The following is a 15,921-nucleotide window of genomic DNA, read 5'->3' on the forward strand; positions in this document are numbered from 1 at the left end:
CTCTGTCATGGTGTGGAGGTGCATCAGTGCCTGCAGCATGGGTGACTTGCATACGTATGAAGGTACCATTGAGGCCGAGGCGTATACTGGGATTTTAAAGACACGCTGCCATCAGTGCGTCGTCTTTTCCTGGGAAGCTCATCATTATTTCAGCAGGACGTTTGGCCTCATTATGCAAGCGCTACAAGTGTGTGTGTGCTTGACTGGCCTGCCTGCAGTTCAGTTAGGAAAATGTACGACACATCACGAAGAGGAGAATCAGACAACGGCGACCGTGAACTTTTGATCAAGCAAGAATGAGCAGCAAATCAACTTCTGCATTTAATTTCAAAACCATTAAAGTGTGTTGCCAACATCAATTCTAAATTTATTCATATTCACAAAATACAATGAAACTGGTCAGTAAAAACAAATATTTTCATTGTCAGTAAAAATAAAAGCTCAAGAGAACAACTCACAGATTCTTCTTTTTATTGTGTTTAACAAAATGTCCCAACTGTTCTGGAAAAGGTTCTGGGTGTGGATAAACGGGCACAGCTATGGTCATTAGATCAGTAACAAAGGACAGGCCATAAAGTTAAATTATATCAGAACTTTCTAAAACAAAAGCCCCCAAACATACTCATAAAAGAACCTCAATTCATAAAATCTGCCACATTCAATTACAAATAAAAAAATAGAACATAACACAAAACCACAAATACAGAAATACTAGTGTACACTGATCAGCCATAACATTAAAACCACCTCCTTGTTTCTACACTCACTGTCCATTTTATCAGCTCCACTTACCATATAGAAGCACTTTGTAGTTCTACAATTACTGACTGTAGTCCATCTGTTTCTCTACATACCTTTTTAGCCTGCTTTCACCCTGTTTTTCAATAGTCAGGACCACCACAGAGCAGGTATTATTTAGGTGGTGGATCATTCTCAGCACTGCAGTGACACGGTCATGGTGGTGGTGTGTTAGTGTGTTTTGTGCTGGTATGAGTGGATCAGCAACACCTCACTGTCACTGCCGGACTAAGAATAGTCCACCAACCAAAAACATCCAGCCAGCAGCACCCCGTGGGCAGCGTCCTGTGACCACTGATGAAGGTCTAGAAGATGACCGACTCAAACAGCAGCAATAGATGAGCGATCGTCTCTGACTTTACATCTACAAGGTGGACCAACTAGGTAGGAGTGTCTAACAGAGTGGACAGTGAGTGGACACTGTGTTTAAAAACTCCTGCAGCATTTGTGTGTCTGATCCACTCATACCAGCACAACACACACTAACACACCATCACCATGTCAGTGTCACTGCAGTGCTGAGAATGATCCACCACCTAAATAATACCTGCTCTGTGGTGGTCCTGTGGGGGTCCTGACCATTGAAGGACAGGCTAAAAACAGTAGGTAGAGAAATAGATGGACTACAGTCAGTAATTGTAGAACTACAAAGTGCTTCTACATGGTAAGAGGAGCTGATAAAATGGACAGTGGGTGTAGAAACACGGAGGTGTATGTTAACGTTTGACTTTTAGTTATTATAATGAATAAGATCACTGGTGTTAAAGCCTCGGTGTCAGTCGGGTGTGTTGCGAATTGTGAAAGGTTTAAAACCCCCGAAACTAGAGTATCCAAAGACACCATCATATTCTACCCTGTAATAAATAAAAGACAAAATCAATACTGTGACTTGGTCACTAAATTGAACTAAACTGCACATTTCAGACAGGTAAAAAATATATAAATATATAATATTATTAATAATAGAAATCACATTCGATTTACTGAATTCAGTGCAAGAAAAAACAATACAGAAAAGGCCTTGAGCGCAGGTGAGAGGTGCACGTGTGCCAGTTACATGTGATTATACACAGACATTAAATCCCGCAGGAACATCCACGCAGGTAACCGAAAGCTCTTCGTCTTAATTTCCGACTAACGAATTCAATCACTGACCAAGAACGACAGGCTTCAGGGAAGAAAATGTACTGACTGGTGTTAATATATACCGAACTATACATGAGCGTATACTCATCTGCATAAATATGCGTGCGTACATATGAACATGGATATGGAGCTCGTTCAGACGGCGCGGACGAGCGACTGAAACGTGGTCGAGACGTGATTAAAAGTGTTTTGAGTAAAAGCCAGGCACGGGTACGGGGGGGTACTGTCGCTGAAGAAGTACCATGCAGACCTCACAAAGATGAACTACCGGGATCCTATATAATAATAATAATAATAATGAGCATTTCTTTCATATCACAGCACAGACTTCAAGCTGTAGTGACCCAGTTAACATTAAGCTTCGCTTGTAGCATTTCCAATACAAAAATAGAGAGATTTAACACCCTGGATGGTCAGTGTTTTCAGTTCATACATGGATTATGATCACGTGGGATCGACTGTGTGGTGATGAACGATTTACAACCGGGTTTTACTCCTACAGAGCTGAGCAGTGACTTTTCCTTTATTCTCTTGGTTCTGGAAGTAAATTTCAGGTTTATTTTCTTAGCCGACACACACAGAACATTCCTGAACAAACCTATTACTCATTTCATGAGTTTTCATGCTTTTCCACCATTGTATCCTGGTCAGGGCCACAGTGGGTCCGGTTTTCCTAGAGTGCACTAACACAGCCTGAACAGGACGCTGATCCATCAAGGAGCACTTTCAAAATTGTCCGTTTCTGCAGTTGTAGCCTAGTGGTCAAGGTACTGGACTAGTAATCAAAAGGTCACCAGTTCAAGCCCCACCACTGCCAGGTTGCCACTGTTGGGCCCTTGAGCAAGGCCCTTAACCCTCAATTGCTTAGATAGTATACCATCACAGTACTGTAAGTCGCTTTAAATAAAGGCGTCTGCTCTATGCCGTATTTGTAAACCCAGTTGGTGCTGTTTAGTGTTTTAAATAATTGTAGTATTTTTCTTTACTTATATATTATTATTTTACATTATTTTAGCCATTTAAATTGCACTTCACTACCTAGTATCTGATATACTTTAACATTTTAAGACGCAAGCACCAACTGTTCCGTCTGATAAATAGAATTAGGTCTAAATTATTTTAGAATTATGGGGAGTGTTTATTATTAATTTATTTATTTATTAGGATTTTAACGTCATGTTTTACACTTGTGGTTACATTCGTGACAGGAACGGTAGTAGGTTATATCTAACACAGTCAGGGACAGTTTGTGTCTCCAATTCACCTCATTTGCACATCTTTGGACTGTGGGAAGAAATCGGAGCTCCCGGAAGAAACCCACGCAGACACGGGGAGAACATGCAAACTCCGCACAGAAAGGACCCGGACCGCCCCCCACCTGGGGATCAAACCCAGGACCTTCTTGCTGTGAGGCGACAGTGCTACCCACCGAGCAACCGTGCCGCCCTATGGGGAATGGATTGTTCCCCTTTTATCTCCTAATCTAGTCATTTCCGGTTCCCAAACCCGATCCGATCAAGGAGAGCTGGATCACCACCCCTCTTCCCTTCCCATACGTGTCTCACGTCTCATACGGAGAGCCATGCAAAGCTCTGACCTTTCCTTTTCTCAAACACAGCCAATTGTGTTTCCGTGGACCTTGTACTTGTACGTTCAAACGTATGATGTATAGGTTCTGCAAAAGTGCAAAAAAACATAAAAAAAATAAATAGATAATGCTGTAGCTCATGCTTTAGACTTTTTTTTAAAATAAAAAATGCGATTCCCTGTGGAGGTCATTGTTACTTCCAGAACCCTCACTGTTCAGCGCTGTACTGAAGCTAGTACTGTATATTTATTTTAAAAGCCTTACGGCGAAGAATAAGGAGCAATTACAACGTCACCGTAATTACCAGATTAAACGGTACCATTTTCTGCACTGTGATTTTGGCTAAAGTTCATGACGTGGAGGGGAGGGGGCGAGTGTTACATCAGCATCTCTTTATGATGCCGCATAATGTGCTGATTTTTTTCCGAGGGTCGCCTGAAACCCTTCTTGCAGTAGTCGCATCTGTGCGGGTAGTCTTTAGTGTGGATCGAGATGACGTGGCGTTTGAAACCGGAGGCGTCGGCCGTGTTGTACTCGCAGTACTGGCACTGGTAGACTTTACGCCCGCTGTGCGTCTTTGCGTGTTTCTTGAGTTCGTTGGGCTGCCGGAAGCCGCGCTTGCAGCGTTTGCATTTGAACGGCAGCTCCTTGGTGTGCACCGAGAGGATGTGCCGGCTGAGCGTGAACGGGTCCGAGATCTTGAAGTCGCAGTGCCGGCACTGGTGCACCTTGTTGCCTCGGTGCGTCTCGGCGTGCTTTTTGAGCTCCGAAGGCCGATGAAAACCCTTCTCGCAGAGGTCGCACTTGTGCGGAAAGTCCTTGGTGTGAACCGAGATGATGTGGCGCTTCAGATCGCTCGAGTTGGTGCTCTTGTGCTCGCAGTGCGGGCACTGGTGAGTCTTATGGCCCTGAAAAATCTCCATGTGCCTCTGCAGGTCCTTGTCGTCCGCGAACGTCTGTGGGCAATGGGCGCACTTGAAGGGCAGCTCGGTGGCGTGCTTGCTCTTGATGTGAGTCTTTAGGTTGGACGGGTCAGCGCAGCGGAAGTCGCAGAGCTGGCAGCCGTACGGCTTCTCGCCCGTGTGCGTCCGCATGTGCTTCTTGAGTTCGGACGGGTGTCGGAACCCCTTGGCGCACTCGGCGCAGACGTGCGCGAAGTTTTTGCTGTGCACCGCCAGCAGGTGGCGGTTGAGGAGGCCCTGCTCGGCCGTCTCGTACTCGCAGTACTTGCACTTGTGCAGTTTGGGTTCCTTGTCGTGCAGGATGAGTTTGTTCGGGCTGAGCGGACTCGCCTCCTGGTAGTGCCGCGTGTACTCGGTGTACTCGGGGATCTTCTCGTTCTTCACGATGAGCTTGTGGCCCTCCAGGTGATTGTGAAAGCTGATCTTCTTGTTGGTGGTGAAGTCGCAGTCCGTGCACTGGTACTTCTTCTTGAACATGTGGTCCGGGTGGTTCTTCATGTGCCGCTTGAGGAAGCCTCGCGACTTGAATTTCTTGCCGCAGATGTGGCAGGGGTAAACCGTCAGGGGAAGGCCGTCGGGACCGATAATCACTGCTGCAACACAGAGGATCAGAAACGTATTTATTTATTTATTAAGATTTTAACGTCATGTTTTACACACTTTGGTTACATGTTTCATGACAGGACAGGTAGTTACAGGTTACACAAGATTCATCGGATCAAGTTTTTAATGTCAAACACAGTCAGGGACAATTTTGTACCTCCAGTTCACCTCACTTGCACGTCTTTGGACTGTAAGAGGAAACCTACACAGACACGGGGAGAACATGCAAACTCCACACAGAAAGGACCCATACAGCTTCACCTGGGGATCGAACCCTGGAGCTTCTTGCTGTGAGGCGACAGTGCTACCCACCGAGCCACCGTGCCGCTTCAGAAATGTATTTAAACATAATTATTCATCCCTTAGCAATAAACTAAACTAAATGACCATATGTGTTGTTTTTTTATTATCTTTCGGCTGCTCCCGTATTCACCACAGCAAATTATTTTGGTCTGCGTAGATGAACTGGCTCACTTTTTATGTCTGAACCCCTTGCTTTTTTTTTTCCTCCTTTTTCTCCCACTTTAGTGCGGTACAGCGCTGTGTACGGAGAGCCACACCCTCTACCGCACTCCTTTCCCATCCCATGCCGTGCAGGTGCCACCAACCAGCCAGCAGAGGTCGTAATCGCACTAGTCTGAGAGAGATTCCCCATCCGGCTTAATCCCGCCCCTATCCGAACAACAGGCCAATCGTTGTTCATGTGCTTGCTCAGCCTCAGCCGGCGGGCAGAGCCGAGATTCGATACGATGTATTCGAGATCTCAGCTCTGGTGAACAGTGTGTGTTTTTACCGCTGCGCCACCTGAGCGGCCCTGAACCCCTTCTTAATTTTAATCTGAGCTTGGGCTGACTCCTAATAGCTAGGCCTCTACCCCTCCCTCACATAACCAAAATGTTTATGGACATTTAACCACGAGCTTTTCTTCAGCCTGCACAAAGACTCTGAAATCGGCTTGGCACCAAACTACTAATCTGCACACAGGAGCTTTACCAGTCTGGCACTGCCGCGTTTCTCCCTTCCTCTTCTTCTTGATCTTCTGCTTGAGAGCACGGCTGGTGCTGATGCGGTCACTGATCTGCAGGTACGGCGTGGTCACACCATGCTTACCTTCTACATGACACTCCAGATTGTTACCTAAAGTGAGGGGAAACGACAGGAGCTGCATCATTTGCACTGAGCATTAAAAGGCTGGACATTTCTATACAGTATTAACACTAAAATAAGTGCATACTGTAAAACCTAAATTACCAGGCATAACATTATGCACTGATTATGGGGGGGGGGGGGGGGGTATATTAAGCAGCAAGTGAACATTTTATCCTCAAAGTTGATGCTAGAAGCAGCGTGAGGATCTGAGCGAGTTTGATGAGGGCCAAATTGTGATGGCTAGACGACTGGGTCAGAGCGTCTCCAAAACTGCAGCTCTTGTGGGGTGTTCCCGGTCTGCAGTGGTCAGTATCTGTAGCTCAAACTGCTGAAGAAGTTAATGCTGGTTCTGATAGAAAGGTGTCATCACAGTTGCAGGGCTGTTTTGGCAGCAAAAGGGGGACCAACACGGTATTAGGAAGGTGGTCATAATGTTATGCCTGATCGGTGTATAATAAAATGCTACACTATATGGTAGAAAGTATGTGGACACCTAACCATGAGTTTGTTGAACATACCATTTAAAAACCAGAACATGAATATGGGGTTGCCTGCTCCCCATCCTTTGAAGCTACAACAGGCCTCCACGCTCCACTCTAGGAACGTTTATAGACAGACGATAAACAGATAAAATCAAGGCTTTGTGCAAGCCACTGGAGTTCCTTTACGCCACATCAGATCTATGTTCATAGTGGAACAGCAGAGGGCCTTCCCCAAACCGCTTCCACTAATCTACAGCATATAACTACACTTAATTACGAGAAGGTGTGTCCACATATTTCTGGCCATGAAGTGTAGTTAAAATGAAAGTCAGACTAAAGTTTATGAGTAGAGAGAGATTTGGGAGCATCCGCTGGGTAGGAGCTGTGATGGATGTGCAGTGTATGAACCCAATTAACCCAATCAACCCCTGAATCCAGCATTCACATAACCCTGGTGCGCACACACACACACACACACACACACACACACACCTAACACCTGGGCATAAGAAAGCAGATACAGTGCATTCAGTGTGCCACCTACCTTCCAATTTTCAATATATGAATATATGCATTAAAATTACATGCATAAACACCCACTGTTTATATTACATTTCATTCCTAATTTTAAGAACATCACTCTCACTCATCACAGGGCAGACACACACACACACACACACACACACACACACACGCACAGCTAAGGGCAATTTTTTGTATCTCCAATTAACCTGAATGCATGTCTTAGGATTGTGGGAGGAAACCAGAACACCCAGAGGAAACCCACACGGACACGGGGAGAAGATGCAAACTCCACACAGAAATGACCCACACAGCTCCACATGGGGATCGAACCCAGGACCTTCTTGCTGTGAGGATTATTAGAGATTTTACCACACACTAAAATGCACTATTGCACTATACTAAAGTGTGTTTGTAATGTAACAGACTATGATACATGTTAACGGGTCTGGATGGGGCAAAGTGTCTAAAGCAGTGGTGTTTGGGGTTCAGGAGTGAAAATTACTGTATGTATTTACATTTACATTTTCGGCATTTAGAAATCGAGGGTTAAGGGCCTTGCTCAGGGGCCTAACAGTGGCGGGACTTAAACCAGGAACCTTTGGCTTACTAGTCCAGTACCTTAACCACTAGGCCACACCTGTCCCTAGATTCAAAAAGCAAAATACCTGAGTAAAGAGGTATGAAAGCTTACAGGTAGGGATATAATATCACTGAAACATTTAAGTGTGTGCATATAACTCGCTTGCTAGCAACTGAACCTCATTCATTTTGATTAAAGATGTCATGTAAAATAAACGATCAAATGACGAACCGTAAGCAGCAGCCCATGCGACAGGAACGAAGGTCTTATTAGATGTTGAATTCTCCAACTTCGCGTCCTGAAGGGCAGGAGCCTCGTCCTCCCCGACGATCACCTCCATGTAGACCTGGTCCGTCATCTCCGAGACATCTGTTCACACGACACATGAACCAGGGTTACCAGGGTAATATACACTATAGGTACCTTAATTATAAACATTGATCTGACTGAATAACGAGGGAGCGTCCGATGCTTCCTAAGCGTCTAAATAATCTGCCTTACAAGTCAATGTCTTATTAGAATCCTCTCTACTGAGGCAGCTGCCCAGGTAGGCAGTAGGCAGCAAGGCAGCTTACTAGACCACATATTGACAAAAGTATTGGGCAGTTGTAGCCTAGCGGTTAAGGTACTGGGCTTGTTATCCAAAGGTCGCTGGTTCAAGCCCCACCACTGCCAGGTTGCCACTGTTGGGCCCTTGAGCAAGGCCCTTAACCCTCAATTGCTTAGGTAATATAGTGTCACAGTACTGCAAGTCGCTTTGGATAAAATGTAAATGTATTGGGACACCCCTTCTAATTACTGACTTCATGTGTTTTAGCCATAACACTGTACGTAGAAGTAATAAATATATTATTTATAAAGGAAATTTCCAGCTTCCAACTTTAGAAAAACAGTTTAGGGAAGACCCTGCCCTGTTCCAGCACGACTGTTCCCCTGTGCACACAGCAGGCTCTATAAAGACACGACGAAAAGTTTAAAGACGCTCCAACTGGAACATCACTGGAAGCTTTCTAGACCAACATTTAGTGCCCAGCCATACAAATGATGAATTGATAGAATGGGCACAAATTCCCACAGACAGAGAACCCCTGCTCAGAAGATAGCTGAAAATAGCTGAATAGATCACAGAGGTCACTCTATTTGAATACCATTTGCTTTTGAAATGGGAAGTCCAACAAGCTCATGGTCGGGTGTCCAAATACTTTTGACCATATAGTGTAGGTAAGCTTGAAATAAAAACAGATTTTGCTGATGGTTGTCTAGGATCATCCTTATCCCATCACTCCCCTTCCAAATTGTCATCACACTACAAGATTTACCCAGAATTTAATCAGTATTCAGAGCCCTGTCTTACTCTCATGACATTGTGTCTATACAAATGTTGACGAGTCTGTGGATTTGGGATCAACAAGACAAAAACACACAATTCAGAATGAAAAGTGACGTACTTGTACCCTGATCTCCTTCGCTGACGTCCTTCACCGCCATGTAGACCATCTTTTCTCTGGGCAGCCGGCCGATGCTAGCCGGCTCCAACACGGCATGTCCATTAGGAAATTCTCCCTCCGAGACCACCTCCGTTTCACCTACACCAGCAGTAAAAGGTTTTACCACACACAGCCCACCAGTGCTTTATGTACTTTAGTTTCTTTTGAATTATTTTGTTTAAATCATCACCTATTTCCACATTCTCGTCCCCTTCGGCCTTGATGATGTACACCTTAATAACCTCAGAGCCAAATTCATCCTCTTTCTGGTCGTCGTCGTCCTGATCCATCTCAGCAGTGATTTTTATCGATGGATCGCCGATATCCAACTTGTCGCCAACGTCGTCCACTGTGAGGTACAGAAGAATAAAACTGTTTGAATCTTGAACTGTTCAACATGTGATTTGTATAGAACTCTATTCTATTTCCTCGGCTGCTCCCGTTAGGGGTCGCCGGCGGATCGTGATCCGCTTCACTGATTTGGCACAGTTTTTACGCCGGCACTACAGTGCACTGGTTTATGCATCCTAGCGGCCGGGTACCTATAGGACAATTCAGTGTCTCCAATGAGCCTGGCTGCATGTTTTTGGACTGTGTGAGGAAACCGGAGCTCCCGGAGGAAACCCACGCAGACACGGGGAGAACATGCAAACGCCGCACAGGAAGGACCCGGACCGCCCCACCTGGGGATCGAACCCAGGACCTTCTTGCTGTCAGGCGACAGTGCTACCCACCGAGCCACCGTGCCGCCCTATGTGATTTGTATGGAACGATAGAGATTATTTATTTATTAATTGTTTATTAGGATTTTAACATCATGTTTTACACACTTTGGTTACATTCCTGACAGGACAGGTAGTTACTGGTTACACAAGATTCATCAGTTCAAGTTTCTTTTAATGTCAAGCACACTCATGGACAATTTTGTATCTCCATTTCACCTCACTTGCACGTCTTTGGACTGTGGGAGAAAACCGGAGCTACCGTAGGGAAACCACACAAACATGAGGAGAACATGCAAACTCTACACAGAAAGGACCCGGACCGCCCCACCTGAGCCGCCACAATATAGATAAAACGTTAGTCTGAGATCGGGGCAGGGAGGTGATGTTTATTACTGGTTTGGCTGGACGAAAAGACATTAAAAAGAGCAAGTCGTTAAAAAGTGCTGAACTAACTGCATTCGAACTGATCTAAGCAATTGAGGGTTAAGGGCGCAACAGTGGCAAACTGGCAGTAGTGGGGCTTGAACCATTAACTTTTCGATTACTAACCCAGTTCCCTAACCACTAGGCTACAACTGCCCTCAAAGTTCTCATCATCCACTCAACCTTCATAAAAATCACTTTGTCTGTAATAAACAGGGAGAGAATTCAGCTCAATAAAATATGAATGAAATATACAAATGGGTAGCACTGTCGCCCCACAGCAAATAGGTCCTGGGTTGAAGTCCCAGGTGGAGCGGTCCGTTATGCGTCAATATGCATCAGTACAGTGCACATGTGGATCTCCACGTATTCTTTTTTGTTTGACTAATATTATGTGGATATTTTTGCATCACGTCTCAGTATAGACATATAAATCAGGGCAGTGGAAGCTCAGCGGTTAAGGGACTGCACTAGTAATCAAAAGGTTGCAGGTTCAAACCTCACCACTGCCGAGTTGTCCACTAAATGCCAAAAATATAAACGTAAATAAATATAAATCTAAGGGGGAAGTTGTAGCCTAGTGGTTATGATGCTGGACTAGTAATCAAAAGGTTGCCACTGTTGGGCCCTTGAGCAAGATCCTGAACCCTTAATTGCCTAGACAATATGCTGTCACAGTACTGTAAGTGGCTTTGGATAAATGCGGCTGCTCAATGCTGAAAATGCAAGTATACGTCTGCTAAATAACACACAACGTTGATAGGATGTCTGAACTAAATTCTGGAGTAGAATCATATAAAAATTATTACACTAAGCATTATTACTTACATGAGATCATCAAAAAGTCCTCCGTGGCGCTCTTGCTGTCCTCATCGTCATCGTGGCTGTTCAGAATGACGCTAGGAGGCGGGGTCTCGTGTGCCTGAACTATGGTCTCCGCCTCAGCCACCATCACCTCCTCAGACACCAGCTCAGCATCCAACGGGCCGTCCTCGCTCGGAGACATCAGGTCGGTCACGAACACCTGCACGGGCACCGTCTCTTCGATCAGCTCAGCAGCCAGGATGTGATGTTCGGCATCCAGGGCCTCCTCGATGGCCACCTCCGCCCCGAGGATGGACTCGGCCATGATGACGTCCTCGTTTCCGATGCCGGAGCCTTCCACTACCTCGGCTTCCAGACCGTGCTCCAGCAGGATGCCCTCGTCGCTCGCCACATCAGATATCAGCACCCCCTCAGGCACGGACACCACGATGTGCTCGCCGTCTATCTGAGCCATGCCCCCCATCCCTGCCGACGTCAGAAAGAAAATAAAACAGAACACTACATTAAGCAAGAAAGCATTCTGGGACCGTTTGGATGAGGAATTTGCAACACTGGGCCTTTTAACCGGGCACCAAGTACAGATCAATTAGTACACAGAACACAGGTAAAAACAGATAAAAGTGAGACAGTGGTAAACGTGCCTATATACATCATACATCGACCATAACAGGGGCAAGACAGACCTGCAGTTCCTTAGATGTTTGTCTGGGTTATTTTCTGACCTCCTTGGAAGCATTCTTGGTCAAATTTTGGTAGGCCGGCCACTTCTGGGAAGGTTCGTCACTCTTCCGAGCTTTCTTCATGTGTGGATAATAGCTCTCCATGTGTTTCGCTGGAGTCCTAGAGCCTAAGCAATGGCTTTGTAACCCTTAACAGACTGGTAGATTTCAAAGACTGTGTTTATCTCTTCAGAACGTGGCATCGTGCTGATTTTCGAGACCGTTTAGCCTGCTGCACATTGCCAGACAGGTTCTATTTATGTAATGCTTAGATTCAACAGGTCTGGAAGTTATGTCTTTTATTACCTGACAATCTACACAAGGCCAGGGCTGTGCTTTTATTTAATATTCTATTTATATCTCTGTTTTAATCATGTCTTTATTTTATATTCTCTTTTTTTTTTTAACCTTAATTATTATCTTTGTATTTTCCATGTAAGGCACTGAATAACCACAGTGTATGGAAAGTGCTATATAAATAAACCTGCCTTGCCTTACAGCAGTTCTTTATGTTTGTGGAAATGAAACAGGATCTTCTATAAGCTCATGTTATATCGTACACAAATGCCATAGATTTACTAAGCAGCCTTACCAAAGTCTTGCATGATCATTGTGTGGGGCTGTTTCAGATCCTGGGAGTGGAGCTCCAACACCCCTCCACCTTGATCCATTTTCTCCAGGTTTTTTATGATGCTACGTTTAAAGACAAGAAAAGAACAACAGTTAGCTTTTATTAAGAAGGGTAGTTTAGAATCCTGAGATTCTTAATGTAAAACAAAACGACATTTTATTTCCACTTATGTCCACCATACGTACCTTCACATTTGACTAGATGTTTAGTGTTATAAACGGCCATCGTGTTTCTCATCTGACAGCAAAATACCTAAAAAACACAGATTACAGGTAACTGACAATAAACCAATACGGCATTTTTTTCTTTTCTTTCAGCAGCTCTCGTATTAGGCTCTCTGATTCAACCCTCCTATTTTTATCTGGGTTTGAGGCCGGCACAGAGAGCACAATGACAAGTACACCTCTCAATAAGTAGGCTGTTCGCCTGATCTCAAGGGTAGAGGGCTAGTGTATTTTAAATTATAAGTATACGTCCATAAATCTGAATTAAACCTCAAACCAAGTATTGAATGTGTGAAAATATTAAGAACCTTCCAACGCAATCTGGCCTCACAACATGTCTGGCAAGCACTTTATTAGGTACACCTATATGGAAAATACATTTTTTGATTACTTTAAAAGCTGCACTTATCATACAGCAAATATATAATTACTGACCGTAGCCCATTTGTTGCTTGGTACACTTTGTCACCCTGTACTCCACTGAAAAATTAAAAGGGACCGCCGAGTCTGTAGCACCCCACCCCACCTACCAGATTATGTTTAGGTGGTAGATTGGTTAGACACTGTCTGCACTGCAATGACTAACATGGCAGTGGCATGGTATCGGGTGCAGCAGTGTTGTTGGGATTTTCAAATACTTTATGAACATACTGGCCTATTCATTAGGAACACATATCTAGAGACTAGAGTCTTCACAAGATCAGGATCTGATTACAGGATGAGATGGGCACTGTTCACTTCACATCACTGACAGCGAGGTGTTTAAAAATCCAAACAATACATACAACCACAACCATGAAACTGCAGTACATCACCACACTGAACATGGATAATGCAATGTAAACAAAAAAGCTGCTTAATCAGTAACCAATAGGTCACAGAGACATGTCTGCATAGGCATGGACTGAACAAAAATAATATGTTATGTTTCAATATAGTGCAGCACATGCAAAGATCTGATTTTGGATAAAACATTTTATTGATTTATTGGTTTTGGTGGCATATTGGGAACCGTGTGACAGGTGGGTATTCAGCAGGGTAAAAATACCCTAGCAAACCCCAAATAAACTCTATAATTCACTATTTATTTCTATGTAAAGAATGAAGAGAATTGTGTTTACTTGTTCTAAATCGACATGCACCTTTTAAATATGAACTGCGCATGCCCAAAATCCTGCGCATGCGCGATATCATTAAGGTGTCAACCGTCGTCAGGGGCCACTATTTTCATCACACCGGGCTGACTGCTATTGAAGAAGGAGCAGAAATCTGCCACAGGCGCGTCGGCCATCTTGTATTGATCTATTTTATTTCGTGCTAGTTAGCATTAGCACGCAACAATAATAGCGACTGGATAACGCATTCACGATACAATATGAAGTTGAACCTGCCCGATGTGTAACCGGTACCCAGAGTTCGGATTTTGCTAACTCGTTAGGTGTGTGTGCATCGATTTTGTTGCTAATTCAGACCGTCGCCTGGCTAGCACGCGTAGCTTGTTAGCTAACATGCTAAACTCGGCCCCAGCGCCCGCTTTGGATTGTTGTGCTCCGGTTTGAGGCCCGAGCAGGCCCCAGCTCAGGTTGAATCCCCCCGGTGAGAGTAGATTTGGGGTTTACCTGCTCGGTGGGTCCCCTCAGCCCCTCACTTTGCGCTTCTCCTCCCGCACTCTCACTCCTTAGCCCGCTTTTATTAATTTTGAGAGCGGCGCGCACTGCGGCCTGTACATTCACTATCATAGATCAGCCTTTTGGGCCAATCAGATGCTGCGCGCCCAACAGGGGCGGGAGGGGGCCTCACTCACCGCCAAGCCTGGTGTCATGAGAATAATTGACGCTGTCAAAAGCTGTCGCGTTGTGCATAAGTACGCATGCGCAAGATTATAAATCGTGACGCGCGAAGTAAACAATGTAAAAAAAAAAAAAACGCGGTATGAAAACTTTTTTTAGGTGCCTTAAGCACCCATGTACATAACCCACCTGTAAACAAGCGAAAACCCGGGAAATTAGATGCTCCCAAATTATCAGCAACAGTTTAGGGAAGGCCCTTCCCTGTTCCAGCATTGCTGTGTCCCAGTGCACAAAGCAATCTCCATAAAGACATGAAGAAAAGCTCAGTTTACATTTATGTCATTTAGCAGACGCTTTTATCCAAAGCGATTTACATTACAGTTACAGTATACAGTCTGGGCAATTGAGGGTTAAGGGCCTTGCTCAAGGGCCCAACAGCAGCAACCTGCCACTAGTGGGGCTTGAACCAGCGACCTTCTGGTTACTAGTCCAGTACCTTAACCACTAGGCTACGGCTTGCCCTAGTTTAAAAAGTTTTAAAAACTCCTGCACTGAGCCCTGATCTCAACAGCTCTGAAATGAACTGGAACATCGACTGAGGCTTTCTTGACTAACATCAGTACCCAGCCTTACAAACATTCTTTTGACTAAATGAGCACAAATTCCCACAGACGTACTTCAAAGTCTTGAGAGAAGCCTTCTCATAGTGGTCACTCTATTTTAATATCATGTGTTTTTAAAACAGCTACCTGCACGCCTTAGTAGTGATACCCTGTAAAAGACTGGCACTCTGTCCGGGGTGTTTATCAACCTGGTGACTGATAGGCTGCTCTAAATTGCATCTACAGTATGTGTGTGAGTACATTGGTGAGTGTGTCGCCCTGGACTGGTGCCCTGTCCAAGGTGTGGTCCTGCTCCGCACCCAGTGTTTCCAAGTGGCACCGGATTCCATATGTCCATGACCAGGATGTTCGACATAACCTGGAACGCTGATTGTGAGCCAGGCCTTATCCTAGGTGCTCTATTGAAGTCGGATCTTTTGACTGTAGAAGCCACTGATGTACACCAAAATCATTGCTGTGTTCATAAAAACAGTTATTGCACTTTACTTCGAGTATGTTGTACTTATTCCCTACTCAAGATACACAATATAGGCAAACATATTGGGACGCCCCTTTTTTAATTTTTTAATTTGTGTGTTTCTGCCACAACAGTTGCTAACAGGTGTAATAAATCAATTACATACAAGAAATGTTATGCTTCA

At 44.7% G+C, this 15,921-nt stretch overlaps 1 protein-coding gene across 1 annotated transcript; it reads right to left on the reverse strand.

Annotated features, from left to right (window-relative positions):
- Positions 1-1,751: 1,751 nt before the first annotated feature.
- Positions 1,752-14,603, reverse strand: znf711 (zinc finger protein 711). Its single transcript, XM_063000382.1, has 9 exons — positions 14,487-14,603; positions 12,829-12,895; positions 12,605-12,705; positions 11,297-11,758; positions 9,511-9,669; positions 9,282-9,419; positions 8,065-8,202; positions 6,091-6,234; positions 1,752-5,087 (listed from the first exon to the last, which is right to left on the reverse strand). The coding sequence occupies exons 3-9, from the start codon at positions 12,681-12,683 to the stop codon at positions 3,910-3,912; spliced, it is 2,298 nt and encodes a 765-aa protein (XP_062856452.1). The 5' UTR covers positions 12,684-12,705; positions 12,829-12,895; positions 14,487-14,603; the 3' UTR covers positions 1,752-3,909.
- Between the last annotated feature and the right edge of the window lie 1,318 nt (positions 14,604-15,921).

The sequence above is a fragment of the Trichomycterus rosablanca genome, chromosome 8, assembly GCF_030014385.1.
Source record: "Trichomycterus rosablanca isolate fTriRos1 chromosome 8, fTriRos1.hap1, whole genome shotgun sequence".
Taxonomy (NCBI): domain Eukaryota; kingdom Metazoa; phylum Chordata; class Actinopteri; order Siluriformes; family Trichomycteridae; genus Trichomycterus; species Trichomycterus rosablanca.

What these genes read in the sequence shown, in the direction of transcription:
- znf711 (XM_063000382.1), bottom strand. Translation starts at nt 12,683, where the DNA reads ATGGATCAAGGTGGAGGGGTGTTGGAGCTCCACTCCCAGGATCTGAAA. An exon ending in GGACGAGAATGTGGAAATAG is followed by an intron (nt 9,420 to 9,510) that starts GTGATGATTTAA and finishes CTGCTGGTGTAG; the next exon opens with GTGAAACGGAGGTGGTCTCG. An exon ending in CGAAGGAGATCAGGGTACAA is followed by an intron (nt 8,203 to 9,281) that starts GTACGTCACTTT and finishes TCGTGTGAACAG; the next exon opens with ATGTCTCGGAGATGACGGAC.